Source organism: Rhopilema esculentum, chromosome 16 (assembly GCF_057945365.1).
Source record: "Rhopilema esculentum isolate cy_ngs chromosome 16, ASM5794536v1, whole genome shotgun sequence".
In the NCBI taxonomy this organism is placed as follows: Eukaryota; Metazoa; Cnidaria; class Scyphozoa; order Rhizostomeae; family Rhizostomatidae; genus Rhopilema; species Rhopilema esculentum.
The window spans coordinates 3,302,482-3,320,601 of NC_142830.1; the positions used below are offsets into that span (position 1 = coordinate 3,302,482).

An 18,120-nucleotide genomic window follows, 5' to 3' on the forward strand; every position below is an offset into this window, starting at 1 on the left:
TTAGCAGAAGACTGACGCAACCATAATTGCTATGAAAGTTGAAATAAAAATTCATTTTGGAATAAGGAAAAAGCAATTTGAAAATCATGTTTTCTTTTTTGACTACAATTTTCTTTGATGGGCACAAGCAACTCTTATACACATTCAACTTTTCAATTTGCCCCCTAAGAACAAATGATGTCAACATTTTTAAATAAAAAGGAGGAAATTAATGGCGTAGCAAAAAATTTGGATGAATAAAGCATTTATTTTCTTTTCGCTTTCAAGATTGTCACAAAGTAATCTTCGAAATGTTTATCAAATCGTTACCTTAAGACTTACAAAATAAAGCATTTGAAGAACATATAAAATAAATGAAAAGTAGTAGAACTGCAAAACTGTGAATAATAACAAAAATTGACAGAATTGCTTCTTGCCACTTTAGGAGGTGTTTCATGACGAGAAAAGGTGTCTCTTTCTTTTGTCCTAAAAGTGAAATGGGATACCAGTAATGAAAAAGAGGGGTCAGCTTAGTTTCAAGAAAAATTTAAACTTGACGCAATAGATGTGTGATATAAAGTTCTCAAATGCTCAACAAAGGTTTGGATTAAAGCAATTCAAATTCAAAGTGGTTTAGTGTGTTTCGTTAAAGCACAGAGACACTTCCATATCACCATCGTTATCTCAACAGGTGAAGGGGTTAAAGATGAGTCTATGCGAAGAACGGGAAAACAAATACATATTAATAAACGCATAATTACTTAATGTACCACATGAATCGTGAGAATTGGCTCTCGTCTCTAATCCAATTCAATCTACCAATGAACAATCATTGCACTTACAAGCAAGCCGACAAAAGGAGTCATAAAAAAGTAATTTACAGCTTTCTTCAACAAACGTTGTTTTCCTTGCTAGTAACGTATTCTTGAGACTCGCTCCATTCTTGTCGGAGATATGTTTCTAAACTGGAATTCAATTGAAAATCAATTTAATAGACGAAGGGATCAGCGACATTTTGGTGTGATTCTAATTCTGCGGTTTATCATGTACAATTTTTCAATGGAGGTTCTAATTTATTAACCTTTGCCGAAAGCCGCACGGAGACTTATTGTTGCGCAGCGAACAATGCAATGCCCGCTCCGTAGACTTGCTTACAAAGATTTTATAAATACTTCTTCCGATAAGGTTAGGAGAGAGCCTGTTTTTTTCTAGATATGTTGATGTGAAGTTCCTGAAATGTTTGTACACAAAATTACTTCTTATAACAAGAGATACCACCCTGTCAGGCAATAAAGAGTCAACGATACATTTAGAAAATGGCGGAGTGAAGGAATAATCTGTCTATTCCTCTTATTTATGTGTTTAGGTTTAACTCTTTTGGTAATACACCCTTCTTTCTTCGAATATCTCTTAAAATGATTTGAAATAGGGGTATGGGGGACTTAGGGGCTCAAGCCTTTGGTTGATGCCGAATATCTGCAATTGTTCAACTCTTTTCTACTTTTGAGATTCCTTGTAAAGCTACACTTGTTCTTTTCATAGCACAAAACCCTATTTGTATATCCCCTGTTATTAAACGTTACTTTACGTCTTATTCAACTTCTTTATTTACTGAAGTTAAATGCTTGTTAAAGTTGGGGATCAGCTAATATTGATATCAAGAAGCAATGATTAAATTGCTTTCGAAGAAAGTTTAAAAACATTTGCGCTGTAAATGCTAAACACAACAAGAAGCACACACAGTCAGTTATTTTTTCCTGAAAAGCAGTTATGTTTTGCAGAATACTATGTTTTTCAAGCGAACATAAGAATATTCATAAATCGCATTTCATAAGAATAAAACAAGCTTTTATTATATTTTATCCATCTCATAGTTTTTTTAAATTTCACACGATATCATATAAACTTAAATAAATTGTCGAAGCAGGTTTCATTCAATGATCAAAACATCAACTCCTTCTATCAAATAAATCTATATATTTTGATAAGACTAGGACACGGCAATGAAATTAAACAGTTTCAAAAATTTACACATGACAAGTTTACATTTTTTCGTCCTAAAGAAGTTTCAAGAAGCTATCAAAAATGTAATAGAAGAAAACAGATTGTTTGAGTACTATCGAAGTTTTCATGGCAGCTAAAAAGAAGATTTTAATGATTATTTCTAGAAAAGATGCTATTACAAAAATTACTATCATGAAATGTATAAATAATATTGGGCTGTCAGGCCCGGTTAGACCCGGCTAGATCCGGTTAAGGCTCGGTTAGGCCCGGTAGGGCTCGGTTAGGCCCGGTGAAGATCGGTTAGGCCAAGTGAAGATCGGTTAGGCCCGGTGAAGATCGGTTAGGCCCGGTGAAGATCTGTATGGCTCAGTTAGCCCGGTGAAGCTCGGTTAGGCCTGGTTAGACCCGGTAAGTCTCGGTTAGACCCGGCAAGGCTCGGTTAGGCCCGTTAAGGCTTGGTAAGGTTCGGTTAGGCTTAATATGATTTAGAAAAAATGCTCGGATCTTCTTCAGGTTAGAAGCAATCACTAGGACTGTGTTGAAATAAAGCAAAAAAGTCAACAAAGAATTTCCACGGTTTTTCTATCTTACGTCAAAAGAAGCTTAAATGACGACTTACTACAAAATATAAGAATTAATTTCAAAATTACTATTTTCATGGTAGGAGAAAAACAAATTGTTTAATGTTTCCACAATAAACAAAGCAAATTAACCATGATCAATTTAGTTTCCTTAACAAACATGGTGAAGAGTTTATTATATCCATCATTTTTGGTAATCTTCTTCAAAGTGTGCAGATCAAATCCATTTTCTAGTTTACAGTTTAAGAAGATTTATACTAAAAACGTAAGGAAAGTGTTCTGCTACATAGGACAAGAACTTCCGTTAAAATGAAGGGTTAATTTCGTAATAGACGTAAAATAAAAACATAAGTTATGAAAAATATAATTTTCGGGTGTATTTGTTAATATCATCAAGTTTCTATGTACTCATCAGCCATAGTACTGAAAATTCATATTGCAATTTTTGGGGTTGGTTTCTTCAATTGATGAAATCCAGATTGAGCAACTTGGAAATCGAGATTACATAAAATGGAAATTGAAATTAAAAGAGCTTGGAAATCGAGATTAAACAATTTGGAAATCGAGAGCACACTGTTTGAAAATGAAGATTAAGCAACTTGGAAATCAAGATTACACAATTGGAAATCAAGATTACACAATTGGAAATCAAGATATCAAGATTACACAACATAAGAATCCAGATTATACAAATATGTTCGATCCACGCGATCAATATAATACATCGTCTTGAGTTACTTTGAAATGCATGCACAATATTTTGAAAGGTAGATTTAGTCGCTTCAGGTGAGGTGGTACTTCAAATTAGATGCACCTCTAAACCTCTTGGTCAAGTGTATCAGGTAACTTGACAAAAATTATCGAGGCAGCACAACTTGTTAAACACACTTGCTTACTACTGGATATTTGCTATGCTTAAAGAAAATCGCTGATAAAAAGTGCGGTCAAAAAGTGCAGAGAAAAAATAATTCCGTTATAGGAATGTTTTACGCTAGTATACTGGTTCTCAAACACACTTACAAAGTGCATAATCACAATGCGATATTTTAACATTGATCTAAGAATATCTCAGAAAACCTCAGAATAGTATCCGTCATTAAAGAATTTGTAAGAATAGATTGGCCATAGTTATTTAAAAACAGTATCTAAATCTTGGTCGGTGAGTGCTGGGCCAGAATTAAACTCTCAAGGTCAAAGTGTTCGAATCAACAGCCAACGATCCATTTTTAGGCCTGGCTGTTATTTGATTTGTTTTCTAAATGGGAGGCTGCATTTATTATATTCTTTGATTCATTCCGTGATGTTGCTGAAACCTGCCCCAAAACAAAGATTGCAACACTAATTTGCAGTGTAGCATCATCGTTTAGGCCACAACAATCTGGAGAGCCAACTTCATCTGCCGTAGATTTTTAGATAACCAAGGCATTTTAACAAGTACCTCCATATTCTCATGAATCTATAAAGCCCTAGCTGTCGTTGGATTTGCCGTTGGATTTGTCGTTGAATTTGTCGTTGAATTTGTCGTTGAATTTGTCGCTGGATTTGTCGTTGAATTTGTCGTTGGAATTGTCGTTGGATTTGTTGTTTTATGTCGCTGAACTGGTTATTACCCTTTCGAAGACGACGACTTCCATAATTGTTTTTCTATCAAAACTCAATATGGAAGCGGATGGTACGGGCGACAACCACTACAGGTGGGGCTGATATACGAGTCTCTGTTATGACAAGACGAAATGAGTCTGTTCTCCATATTTTCGAAGCGATAATCACGAGGAGGAGGTGGTAAACAGCAAGGACACGATGGGGGTAGGGGACTGGGTATTAGGAGATTTGGCGGGAAAATAGCAGGCGAGCAATATGGTAGACGGTGAATTGAAAGCCTTCTCCGTTTGCATTTCATTCTCCTATTCTGAAACCAAACCTTTATGGTATTTTCTGGTAAATTAAGTTCAGCTGCCAGTTCGCATCTTCGTGCTCGCGATATGTAGTTTTCCCTGGCAAATTCTTTTTCGAGTTTGTTTAGCTGTTCTCTTGTAAAGGCTGTGCGAGTTCGATGCAGGCTCTGGGGGTCGTTCTGGTCTAGCCCTAGAGAAAAGAAAGAGATAAGGGTCTTAACATGCATCAGTGTAATAAGGATAGTTGAGAGTAACATTGAGTATTGGACACAAATGTTACAAAAAGTCGACAATTATAGGCAAACTAATGCATTACAAAAGGATCTGGAATTTGACAAAAACATTTTTTATAAACTCTACAAATCTTTAAACTGTCGATAAATGACAAAAGTTACCTAAAAATCAACTGCGAGTTATATGAAAAAATTAAACGCCGTTCCCACATTTTCCCTGTTTTCCCAAGATGAATCTTAGAAGTCAATACTTCACCAACACTTAACCAGAATCTAAAAGCACTAAGGACAGTGTGTGACAGACCGACATCGTATTTAATAGTCCAATCATATGTTGCAGTGTTAGTTGATCTACTTGAAAGCAGATTTTGCCCCTGTTGAAGCATTCAATAAGCAATGATATAATTTGCAGTTTCAGTAATCCCACAATAAAACTGCTAATCTTGCAATGATAGCCTGAGCACATCGGAAATTTTGCATCTCAGTTGAATCGATGCACAATTAATCTTAATCGACGGTTTACTGAGTCTGAAAAGCTCTTCCAGAAAATAAATCAAGTGACCATGTTTTGTAGTCAAATGATTATTGGGTCACTGCAATATCCTACTAGTCATTTCTTGACCTCGGTATTGGGGTCGTCTGGCAATGCGATATATAAAAATGGCGCCTAGGCCACAAGAGGGTGAAGCGTGCTGTCTTTGATAGCAGGGAAAGGTCATAAAACGGTTGCGCAAAGAAACGTCACTGGCGAATGTTGGCGAATTTTTATGAGCTGAAAACACAACAAAGTGACCCGCGGGTATACGCACATAGATTGCAAGGTCAATGAACTAGTTTCTAATGTGATGGTGTGGGAGAATTCAATGTAGCTAATACTTTATGTTACCTGAATATAAACGGCATCTTCCCAGCACATATTTAGTTTAAATGATGCAATAGAAAACAAATCAAGGCAGCTTTTTGGGATTTGAAGCAAAAAAGCTATTTTTTACATTTGTTTAGTTTTTAATAGAATTTGGTTAAATGGGGTTCTGGCCTATAAAGGATACATTGCATTTCTTTTCTACGTGCGTAGAAACAAAAATCTGAAAATATAGTTATTGCAAAATTCATTAGAATTTCATTAAGTGATGACCAAACCTTTTTTCAAATAACCAACCCTTAAGCAGATCCAAAATGCATAATACAGGCTAAACCCATACCACGGACAAACTTGGCCTAACAAGAGCAAAATTTTGAACAGAAGATAAAAAACTAATTTCGCTGGTTCGTCCCCGACTTTCTTATTCTTCACTCGTTCTCTGCATCAGCGCTTGAGGTTTTCGAGCGTAGCATTGTTGAGAAATGAAATAAAACCAAAAAGCCTGAGCCTAAGAAGCAAGCCTCAGGACACCATATGACATCAGGAAGATGTTTATTGCTTGGGCTTTGGTGGTACAGGTTTGAAGAGAATCTTCAACAGACCCCACAAGTTACAGGCAGTGAAACCATCTGCGAATCATTAAGTTCTAAATATTCCTTAAAACGGTACTTGTCTTGACAAAACGTATGGTGACATATCAACAGTATTCAGTTACGTGGACAGAGGATAAGAAGGTCCGACCTTGAATTTCCTATCAGTTCTTAACAGCCCATTTAAAATTACTTTAAAAGACATGTTTGGTATATGAAAACCCATGCTGTCTTATATCTAATTGCAAAGAGTCGTCCTTGCCAAACCGTCAACCTCAAATAAGCTCTTAGAAAAGGCCAAGAAACTACAAATGCAGCAACCAGCGTAAATATTATTTTTCTTTTGGTTTTGAAGCAATAGCTATGTGAATGATACCTTGGAAAATGAAAGGTGTAGGCTTTTATATTTAATATAGAAAGAAAGTACCCAGCTCCCTATTTGTTGTCCAAAAAGCTGTTGTAAAAAACTTTCTTAAACTTTCTTTTCTAGTGAACTAATGAAGATAGGGTTTAACAAAAAGGCGTGGCCGCAAAAATATGATTCGCCTTCTAGAAAAATAGAAAACGTCTTTCACCTCTTCTAAACTCTATTTCACGAATAGAAAGGAAACGTATACTGGTCATGGCTATGACACTGGGGCTGCTACCTGATATCCATGACAACTACTACTACTGATTTTGGAAAAATAATTCTTTGGCGAAATAAAGCTCTATCTAGTAATACAACGGGAAAGTACAAAGTCAAAGACAGAGGATCGCGAAATTGACTAAGAAGAAGGAATAAGCAGATATTTTTCGTTTCCAAGCTTTCGAAGTTTTTAGGGCACTGAGAATTTCTGCTTATTGTGTAGCGTCCTTGGTTCTTTCCTCTTGATGTGATCGTGCTTCTAATACCTGGAACTACAGAGGGCTGTTGACTCGCCTTACTCCTAAGTTAAAGTTCGGCCATGTCAGGGAATCGAGCCCCAGCAGATTCCCGGATCTGTAGGCCACGACCTTAACCACCGAGCCATCCCCGCGCCAGACAAGTCTAGAAGAACGTCCGAAAACATCAAATTGCTCTAATGTAATTGGTGGTTTAGCAGCAGTTGTAGCAGGAATCGAGGCTCCTAGTTATTTCTGTTTTAAACGTTATGATCCAACAAGCAATAACATTTTAATAATTCTAATTATTGTTGTTTTAAATAGTCTTCATTACACGAAGGTTTAGAACGGAGATTATGGCATAAATGTTTATGAAAATACAAAGATAAAAGTCGTATTTTTAGTTGAAGTGAAGTTGTGTGTATGAGTAACATTATAACTGCCCTGTTCTACATCAAAGTACAGTACTCTGTTAAATACGGTATGAAGCACTACACTACAGACCAGTTAACAGCAGCAGAATTCAATAAGAAGAATCGATAATAATCATTAACTGATAATTCCTTGCCGATATCCTCACATATCCTTCCTTTTGGGAGAAAATCATTGCTAAGCTCAAAAGGACAATACGGAAATTCTTCGTCTCGCTTTTGCTGAAGGGATTTACAAAAATAGTTTTTGCATTTTTTGCTAATCTTGAACCCGGATCTTTTCTATATAAATAGCATCGCGTTTGTTCAGGTAATGATTTCCGGTATGAATGCCAGTCACAAAACACAATTTCAGTATACACCCATTTCTTTAAATAATAACCAAAGCTTTTTATAGATTCTTAAGAGTTTCATCGTTTCCAATTTATTAATGTCCTAAATACCTAAATACATTTTTCTATGCCAGGAAAATAATTTTTAGTTATAGTTAGCATATAATTTAATTACAAAAAATAAGAAACTTTTGAAATTGGTTAAAGTAAAGAATTTCTACTGGTAGCATCTGAATGTTTTTGCCACTCAGCAAATCACATTGAAAGAAACCAGAAATTTCAGGGTTCTGCATTTGTTCACACTTTACTTGTTTCTCAATTTCTTATAACAAGTTTCTTATAAAACGAAGTTGATGTCGGTTGATGATGCTCTAAGTAGCGGCAAAGCACCTATATAACTAGTTGAATGGACTATCCTGGACAGATTCTACTTTGGGCCAATTGGCCGGGGAAGAGAAGCTTCCAAAAGGTAGGGGTAACAAGCCCACTGGCCCTGTTTCATGCGTGCCCTCCGGCGGCTATGGCTTTTGTCGTAAGCAATCAGTACCCACTTTCTAAAAAACTAGAATAGAACCAGATCTGTGATGTGTTGCAAAGAAGAGAAAACATGATTTTCCAACAATGATCTGTTGAATAACTATAGATATCTGATGTTCTTTTCCATTTGTGACCAAAGAGAAGTGTAAAAGCCTCTTATTCCACAGAATTTGCGTTCAATTCTCTCAACATAGCTGCAGCAATCATGGGCATTGACACATTCTGCTCCCTACAATCAACCGCTATCCAAAAATCCAGGCATATTTTTCTACAGTAACTTCGTGTCTCAAACTGCCATAATATCTTTGGGACAAATTTTTTACCTCAAGTTACAAGTCGCAATTTGTTTAAACATCATTAGCTATTTTGGTGATGGCATGTAGTAAACTAAAGATAGAGAAGAATTGGAACGAAGTGCTGAAAACAAATGGAGTATTGTTTGTATATATCTCAAAACGAAGAAAATTCGAATCTTTCCTGATGCAGTGACCTCAATAAAAATTACTTGGAGTTTGCCATTGTTTCAACCCAAATGTTCGGTTCCAGAAAACTTGTGAATTAACTTGACAGGTTTGATTTTATTTGTTAAAAAATTGTCAGAATTGATATATAACAAAATATTTAATCTGCCACCTTTCGTTTAAAGATATCAAGGTTGCCAGAGACAGCTGTAAAATTGCTCCATATATAACTCTAAATATAGAAGCTTGTTTACCATCCTAAGTTGTTTTTTGAATAATAATTGTCGATCATCTCATGCAAGTATTTCTTATCGCAGACTTACGATGAAGTTTGAAGATAGAATTGATGAATAGCGCTGCTATTATAGCAAACATACAAAACAAAATCGAGATGGTATGACAATGCGGAAGTTTACCAAAGCAAGTAAGCCCAATTTCGTGCGATGTGGGAAAATCGAATAGAAACAATCCACCTTAGATGATTGGTTTGATTGTAAATTTTGCTCACATTAAGGTGGTAGAAATTTCCAAGACAGTAAATTTGTTTTGGCAAATTCAAACACACGAAGAAGAAAAGCTTAATTTGAGCTTCAAAAACATGAAGAAAGTCTTCATTAGAACTGAAAATATTCGTATTACTCACTTTGAATGCAAGGAGGGAACTGCAAGAAAACTTCAATATTCTTCTGAGTTTATTGTATAGATAACTTTTAAAGTCTCTATGTTGCACTTTATCTGCCGTAATGGATCGATCCATAGAAAAAGCTGGCTATTTTAAAGGCAAAGAATAGTGGTCGCCGACTAAATGCGAAACAAAATCTAGAAAGTTACAAGTTTCATGAAAATCAAATCGGTATTCAAAGATTGTGACTGATGCCAATAAGGAAAAAAACCCTGAAACCAGAAAGAAATGATTACAAAACACCAGAATATTTTGAAAGCACAAATCTTTCTAATTGTTTATAAATATTTTAACCATATTTGAATATAAATATGGCTACTAAAAAACGAGCTTCGATTGTCACCAGACCCTTCAGATGCCCTTTGTGTCACAGGCTATGGAAAGTAGTAGAAAGCATTTACATGCATGTTGATGAAATAAAAATAGCGGTAGCATTTGTAGATTTAGGGCAAACATCAGAAAGATCAAGAAATATGTAGATTTTTGCTTTTGGCTGTCTACCTGATAATCAATATGGATACAAGTTTTCTTACTTTTCCTGCTGAAATAAAAAATCAAGGAAAATCATGGCTACACCAACAGTCCCTTATAATTCTCAAACCCGATTTATAGCTTCAAAATAGCGAAGAAAACTTAAATGTATGTGAATTCTTCAATACTTCAAATATGAATACTTAGAACACCAGTTAGTTAACTGTACAATAATATTTCCATTCAAACACGAGTTAGCGTTTACCATTCTTCTTCAGCTCTTACAAGTTTCGCTGTCTTTGAAGCAGTGATTCTTTCACAACAGTTATTTATAAATGAGCACATACAATGCAACTTGTGATTTAGGACAGTCTATTTTGACTGCAGAACCTTTCATGTAACAATTTGCCTTAACAGCCACAAGGGTACTGAATTTTTCAATGAACAGATTTTATTTGTAGCACTTGATAAAAAGTACTTCAATCCATATATCTATACATATATCTTAAAGATTTAATAGATTAAAAATACATCGTTATCCACACCTTAAGAATTTTACATTCTATTTCATGTCTATTGGCGGAGCCATTTTCGATTGGAAACACAGACAATTTGTCTCAGTTGCAATATTTTGAGCTTATGGATTTTTTTGATAAACCAGATTTTTCCTTATTAATTTTGTAGTTAGTTGATGAAATGGTAAAAGGAAATGTCTACAGCTTTTTCAGCTCTTCGTAAGATTGTATTTTCTGCCAAGCCTAGCAGCTTCCAAATTGCAAAGTTTGCTTTAATGGGAAGGTGGACCTGAACCAAAGAAGGTCCTAACCAACAAATCAAAGCTATCTACCACACTCAGATTCTGTGATAACCAGAGCAATGAATGGGAAATATGTTTTCTGGGTTGACGTATAACTGATATCTGTGAATTTAACACCAAATAGCTAACTACAAACTTTTAGTTACTTTTAATTTTGGTTGCAAGGTTATGAACTAAACTAAAAGTACTTTTCGTTCGTTTAAAAGAAAATGTGCGTATTCCCTTCATATCTAGAAAGTGACATCTAAATATGTTTTCGTGGCATAAATGTTGGACCCACAACAGGAACCATCAATTATTGCTTGAGCACAATCATTAACACTAAACATCACTAGGTCATTGCAATTTCCGACAGCCACTAGTGCCTTAACGTTTCTCCAATAAATGTTCCAAAGTTCTACCTGGAAACCAAATGTCTAAAGTACATGACGAAGTAAACAGATGCTGAACACAGATTAATATTTTAGAACTCTCTGTTTATTTCTGGCCAGTTTATAAAAAGTATCCATTTACTTAAAGATGCATTACAGTTCGAACATGAGGAAATAAAATGTCTCAATGCTGATTATGGTTCTTACAGTGCTCAATAATTTTCAGTGATAAGCCTTCAAGCCGTTTGAAATTAGCCAAGGACATCAGAGACCAACGAATTCAACATTTGCTCGCAAATCAAGTTATCCTTAGGTTGCAACCAAAAGTATCTAAGGTCTTGAGGTAATAAGGTATTGCCTCTTTTTTATAACCTCTATCAGCTCAAGTTAAAGATTTACTTTAAGATATACACATTGGTTTTTGATTTACACGACTTATTTCACTGACTCACTTCATGTAAATGCGTGACATTGCACCAAAATTGTCCTTCTTTAGAAGCAAAAGAAATCAGTACCAGCTTAAGTAGTAATTTGCAGATTTTGAATACATAGATGATGTGATATAATTTTCAGCGCAATAGCTATAAATCGTTTTCGTGATGTTCATTCTGACCCTCAACCAGCTTCTTAAGCGATCAAAACAAACTAATATAAAATTTAAATCGTTTGATTAAGCCTTTAAACCTCTTTTGTACCTATTGATACCACCAGTGTTTTGAACTTCTTAGAGTCTGAACAAATATAGCCCTTGATAGCACCAGAATTTGATTTTCATTGCGAAGCTTCCTCCCAAAGGCGACCAATCGCAGATTTTCAAACATCTCGTGCAACATTTAGCCTGGCAAGTGCCCAGATCAATTACATAATTTCAATGCCGTTCTTTAACGATTAGTCTTGTATTGAAAATCGATAAGCGAGTTTTATTGGTAAGCGATTTCTTGAGATTATACCGAGATTAAACTGTACAAAAAGCACCAAGGAGCTTCCATTGACAGAAAACAAGATAACATCCACGCTTAACAGCTTTTAAATGCCAAGAATCTCTAGCAAGGAAGTTCTAATGCACCAGAAAACACGAAGACTTCTTTCTCTGGACAGCAGGAAGTAGAGGGGGTGGGGGCAGTTAAAAGAAGGTTACCTGAATAATGTTCTTTCGGTTATCGTAAAATTAGACTGGCAAGCTATAATTTTCAACATTACTGAACTATTCCTAAGAATTAAAACAAAATAGTATTTTAAAACCGTTAAATACGCTATGTTTGTAAGAATCCAAAAACCTCTTGGTTCTCAATTCACAGGGCAAAGAAGAACTGTATTCTTGATCATAGTGACAGATTCTGAAAATCTGACTCTAGCGCTGAGCTTTTCAAGCAGGAGCCGCACTGTTATCTAGATTGTCATTATTGTCATTAAAATTGCCGCAACGCCGCAAAAATTAGGGGAAAGACTGTCTACATATAAAGTCTGCTAAGAATAACTGAGATTTATCTGTGGGTTGAAGTGTTGAATCATACATAAATTGACATTCACTGGCCTGCTTTTACAAGAAGCAAAAGAAAGACAGAAAAGCCCCAGTTTGAAAAGTACTCGTAGATAGTGCAGTAACCACGCTATTTGCCAAAAACGTTATGATTTATTTGGCGTATTTTGAGAATAGAACTAAAGGATCTGAAAAGTAACGGCCTCAGTACGGATGCATAGCAAGCATATGTATATGTAAGGATAACGGGACGAAAAACAATGCAACAGACTGAATAGCAAATTACCTTTGTCGTTAGTTGTCATTGGAGAGTCTTCAACTTCATTCGTATTCTCTTGTTTTTCTCCAGCTTGAACGTCGACTTTAATATGTATTTCCTCGTCCTTACTTGAAATTCTCCCTCTTGAAACAATTTTTTCCTCCTTGGGCTTATTGTCTCGTGTTCCGAGGATGTATTCAACGGAAAAGCAATTTGCTGGCTTCATCGTGTTCGGATGTGCTACAAGGCGACAGAACTTCGTCTCTTCGTATGTGTCGTGATAACTCTAATTATGGGCCAATACTGGTACAAGGTACACATAGAGTGTATTACCAAACGGTACCTTAGTAAGTGCTTTGTGCTTTTGAAGGAAGCCTAGGTGCTTCTGACTACTGATAGCCTTACTTGAACCGTGTGCCTTTCAGTGTCACCGGCGATGATTCAAGTGGACGGGTAACGTTGAAGTGACCCTTGTTGTTGTCACTGCACTATTTGCACAAAGTACCCCTGTAGTAATAAGCGCACGACGTAAGTGTCAGCAGATATCTTCGGCCTGTCTGTCCCTGCGAAGACTGTCCTGCTGTGAGTGATAATCGTTAAGATACACTGTTTTCACGTGGTACATACTAATTGTAATCACCCTGATTTCTTGTTAGGATGGATGCAGAAATCCTTGTGCTAACAAGCAAACGCCTAATCTCGTTATCTATCTGATCACATTACAGTCTGTCTGTCGTTAGACAGCAGACGCCCGCCAAGGGGGGAGGCAAGCTTTGAGCGATGCGCGCTCATAATTGTTTTAATAGACAGTGATGTCCCTTTGTGCCAACAAGACCACAAGTGGATTTCTATCGCCGTCTGCGCTCGTGTTTTTCCGACGAACTTTTCAAGGCTTAGAAATGAAAAGGCATGATAAGGCAGAAAGGAAAAACAAATAAAGCTGTGCTGCACAGCCATTCTAGGTGTTGTTGAACTTCTTAAAACATACACTGTTGACGTCATTTTACAAACAACAAACAAATCGATCACAGGTAGAGGCTCGCAAGTCCAGTAGCCTCTTTTTTGTTTTGGACTTCTTTTTTGAAAAAAAATTGAGTGCTCTGTCGGGATTTCTCCAAAACTACAGAAAGAACTTTTTACCAACGATGCAGAAAGATCTAAAAAATCAGGCAGGAATCTTTTATTTATGCAGGATCTCAAAATTTATGCAGGAAGTCATGCAGAAAGATCTCAAACTTATGCAGGAATCTGAAAAGACACTTTTGGAAATCTGAATCCCAGAACTCCAAACTACACTCAAAACCTTATGCAACACATATTTCTAAAACATGCTAATTCAATGCAAAGTTGCCCTGAAAAAAAAATAAATTCAGTCTATGTGGGGAAGATGATACAAAACTTAAATGGTTTTACGTTGGTAGACACGAAGGGAAACCCTGCCTCTAGAAGTTTCATAAAAGAAAATTCTTTGTCTTTGCAAACGAAAGTGTTTGGGAAAAATTTTTATGAATGCAACATGGTTTTAAAAAAAATTCAAGAATTCCTTATATTTTCAAAAACAGAAAGATAAATTAGCAGTTTTATGATGAAAAAATATTGATTGCAGAAATTCTTTCCCCGAACAAAAACGAAGAAAAATAAAAAACATATTCATAGAATTTACGAAACAGAAAGTTAAAATAAGTATTGACTGTTGAAGCTATTAGGTTAAAAACAAATGAAAGATTGCTTCAATTTCCAAAAGAAATATATCATGAAAGAAATTGAAGATGCAGAAGTTGCTAGGACGTTTATGTGAAAAAGTAAGAAACGAAGAATATTTACTGTTCAAAATTACTATTAAAGAGAATACAAATAATACTTTTAAATATAATTTTGTAAATGAAGCAGTTAACTAAAATGAAGAATTCATTATTAGATATTATCAATCAAACGAGCAAAAACTTTCGAAATATTCAAGCATTGATGGCAAGAAACTAGCAAATTTTTCACTTCCCCAGATTTTAATATAAAAACGTAGATTGTTAATAAATGTCACTATAATATAAAAATCTAGTTTGTTGATAATTCATCTACATGTAAATATTAATAATAAAAATGAAGCACACTATTAAATTATTGACCTGATGTTGTGTTCTCAAAGTCGCAATAATATTCAACTTCCATGTACAAAGTCGTACTTTTTAATTTATTGCTTTATTCTTTTTGCAGTATTACATGGACGATACAATTGCAGCATTATAAGGTATTAGAGTTACTTCACTATGATAAATATCATTTAACAGGTATGAATGATAGCATTATCTGGAAATCTTCTAGAAATATTTAAGACCATGAGTCTTCGAAATCGACGCTGGATGTAATACGAAAAGGGGAATTGGAAGTGAGACAACTAGATGGCGTTGGAACATGTAGGCCTAAAGACGGATTCGGGATAACTCTCAAAAAATTGATGTTTTTCTCAAAGTTGCGGACATTTAGTTATAAAAAAGACTTTTCCAATACGGTTGGGAGCACTTAGAGAACAAGAAAAGCATTCATTGTAATCTTAAAGTCCTTTTACTTTAAAGAGTAAAATAAGAAAAGATGTGATCATAATTAGTGTTCCTTTTGCAAGTTTGAAGCTCCATTTGCGCTTAAATCAAAGCCAGATTTTCAGCTGCCTAGTTTTTAACAAAAATATATTTACCATGTGTTATGATGCCTAGCATTTGTAAAATTTTCAAGAATTTCTCCCAGCTGAACTTACACACAAAATTGAATCGAAAGTAAGCAAATGGCTATAAAACCTACTTCTGACATCTAAGCATTGACAGATCAAAGAAAGAAAACTAGTGCTAAGCTCTGCCAAAAATTCAACACAAACCGATGTGTTACATTCATAAAGGTATTCAGTTGTAATGACAAAAATATGGGCCTAGAACATATATGCAGCAAAACTTGCACCGCTACTCATGAGTCGCATTCGCAAAGGATTCTTGCATTTTGACAGCCTCTGTCGCTCTTTTGTAATACACTCTTTTTTTTATAAGAACAATTTTATAAGAACACGAGCCTCGAAATTGGTCAAAAGTTAAGAACAAATTAAGAACAAGCTGAAGCTGAGCTTCTGCAAAATGCAATTTTGAACAACATTTTTTCTCAAAATCGAGGATTTTTAGCGATGTATGCGTGCTTTTTCGTCGAATATTCAAACTTTTCGGCAAATGCAGGTTGTCTCACTCACGTTGTTGGCAAATGAGGCCTAAACACCTCCCTAGAGCGAAAAAGCTAGCACTCGCACTGCTTACACCCTATTAGATTAAGAACAAATTAAGAACAATCCAGCCTCAGATTTTCGAAAAAATTAAGAACAGTCAGCCTGAACTTAAATTTACTGGTTCTTATAAAAAAGAGTGTAACATCATGGTTAGGCATTATCAGAAAAACGCTGTCTTTAATGGCCTTTCTCTTAAAAACATTTTTCCCAGTACCCTGATTTATCATAACGGGCAACTAAGAATAGTAAAAGGAAAAAACATAAAAATCTCTATCTTCAAGTGATGACAGTCGTATATCATAAAATTTTTTTTAATGATAATGATTATTATGGACATTTGTTATTTGAATTTTTGATTTGGTGTTGACGACAAACCAAGAATTTGTTGACTCATAAATCACTTCCAGATTTTCAACCTATCGAAGGCAAGTGCGAAAATGCAAAAAATTTCCGCTACCATCTTTTTGGTAGATTAAAAAATGTCAGTCGCGGAAAGCTGTGGAAAAACCTGGGTACCTGATAATGGGGTAATCAAAGCAGTAATCTTCACACACGTGGAGTTCTTCTTGACCCCTCTTGGTGCAGACATTTAGTTGATCATAAATTATGCTTGAAAAAAGTTCCGCTAAAATAGAGCCGATTTGATGTCGGTGACGGTGGAGTGATGCACAGCATGCGCGCGGCAAAGCCAACGAGTGCTCCTACTTGCGAGAAATTGCCGCGCGGCTTCTATCATACGTATCCAGGAATACACAAAGGTTGATTACCTGTTAAGGTGAGCAGATTAAAGAGTACATTAAATGACTTGTGCAAAATATCGAATTTTCTGGGGCTTTTACATTGGATCCTGTCGGCAAACATATCATTTATGCTAAAAGGCTAATGGGATTAGTGGTCGAAAGAGAAGCCCATCTTTGTGTAGCGCTTCATTTAAACCCGCTCGATGACAGAACCTTGCGATAGATCGAGGCAAAAATTCATTGAAGTCTCCTCGACATTGATCTTGTGTGAAAAAGGAATCGTTGAGCTAATCCGCTGCAGTCAAACAGTGACGCCAAAGATGCTGCGTAATTAATTGTCTCCTTCGTTGCGTCCAGCATTAAACTTGTGCCAGTTCATTGCATGCGGTTTTGCGTTAAATCACTGACAATGCCTTTCCTGATTCACAGTGATGATTCTTCGATCAGAGGGATAATCCCAAAAAAGACAGACGCCATGGTGCATTTCTGCTGAAAATAAACACTGAACATCTCCAGGTCACCAACAGGTGAAGTCCGGCCCAGACTGCATATGTGCCCCTCCTAACCTCGCACCTATTTTCTACGCTAGTGTCACGTCGCTTTTCTTTTGCTTACTTGAATATACATTATGATTTGCGAAATAATAATAATCTTGGTATTTCAAAAGCCAGGACAACTTCTTATGGTATATAAACTGTGAGATAGTTAGCTGTGGCAAACACTACCTCAGTACAAGAGAGTCCCAATCATTGGCAACATTTAAAAAAGAATTAAGAGCACATCCCGTAGAATGTGGCTGTAGATTATGTGAAATATTTATTGCTGGGTTAGGTTATTTTGTACCCTAAGATTATTTTTGAATTGTACCATATATTCATTGTATACTAATTTTTCACAGATAGTTGGACTTAATTACTTCATTATTGCTGTTAGACTGAGACCTAGTACGCCAAATGTAAACAAATTATTTATTATCATTATTATCTTATTTTGAAGGTCGTTCAGTGACCTTAGGCCTCATTTCTGAGGAAAAGGGAGGAGGAGAGAGAGAGAGGGAGAGAAGGGAAAAGAGACGTTGAATTGAATGAGAAAAGACAGAGAACGTGAAATCTAGATAAATAAAAAGGTAGAAAAGAAAGATGGCACGAGGAAAAGCAAATCAATTCAACAGTGCTGGTAAAGAAAAGGGAAGGGAAGGGATGGGATGTAGTGTATTAGAGATGGGGGAAAAGGAGACAGAGAGAAAAAAGTGTTGGCTAGACAGGGAAAAGA

The 18,120-nt window shown here is 35.8% G+C and overlaps 2 protein-coding genes across 2 annotated transcripts in view; both read right to left on the minus strand.

Moving 5' to 3' along the window:
• Positions 1-18,120, minus strand: part of LOC135682242 (cyclin-dependent-like kinase 5) — a 77,680-nt gene that overhangs the window by 31,213 nt on the left and 28,347 nt on the right. The gene's annotated exons all lie outside the window — the stretch shown is intronic.
• Positions 2,487-14,472, minus strand: LOC135682247 (uncharacterized). The gene is made up of 2 exons (XM_065197046.2): positions 12,877-14,472; positions 2,487-4,649 (listed from the first exon to the last, which is right to left on the minus strand). The coding sequence occupies exons 1-2, from the start codon at positions 13,073-13,075 to the stop codon at positions 4,219-4,221; spliced, it is 630 nt and encodes a 209-aa protein (XP_065053118.2). The 5' UTR covers positions 13,076-14,472; the 3' UTR covers positions 2,487-4,218.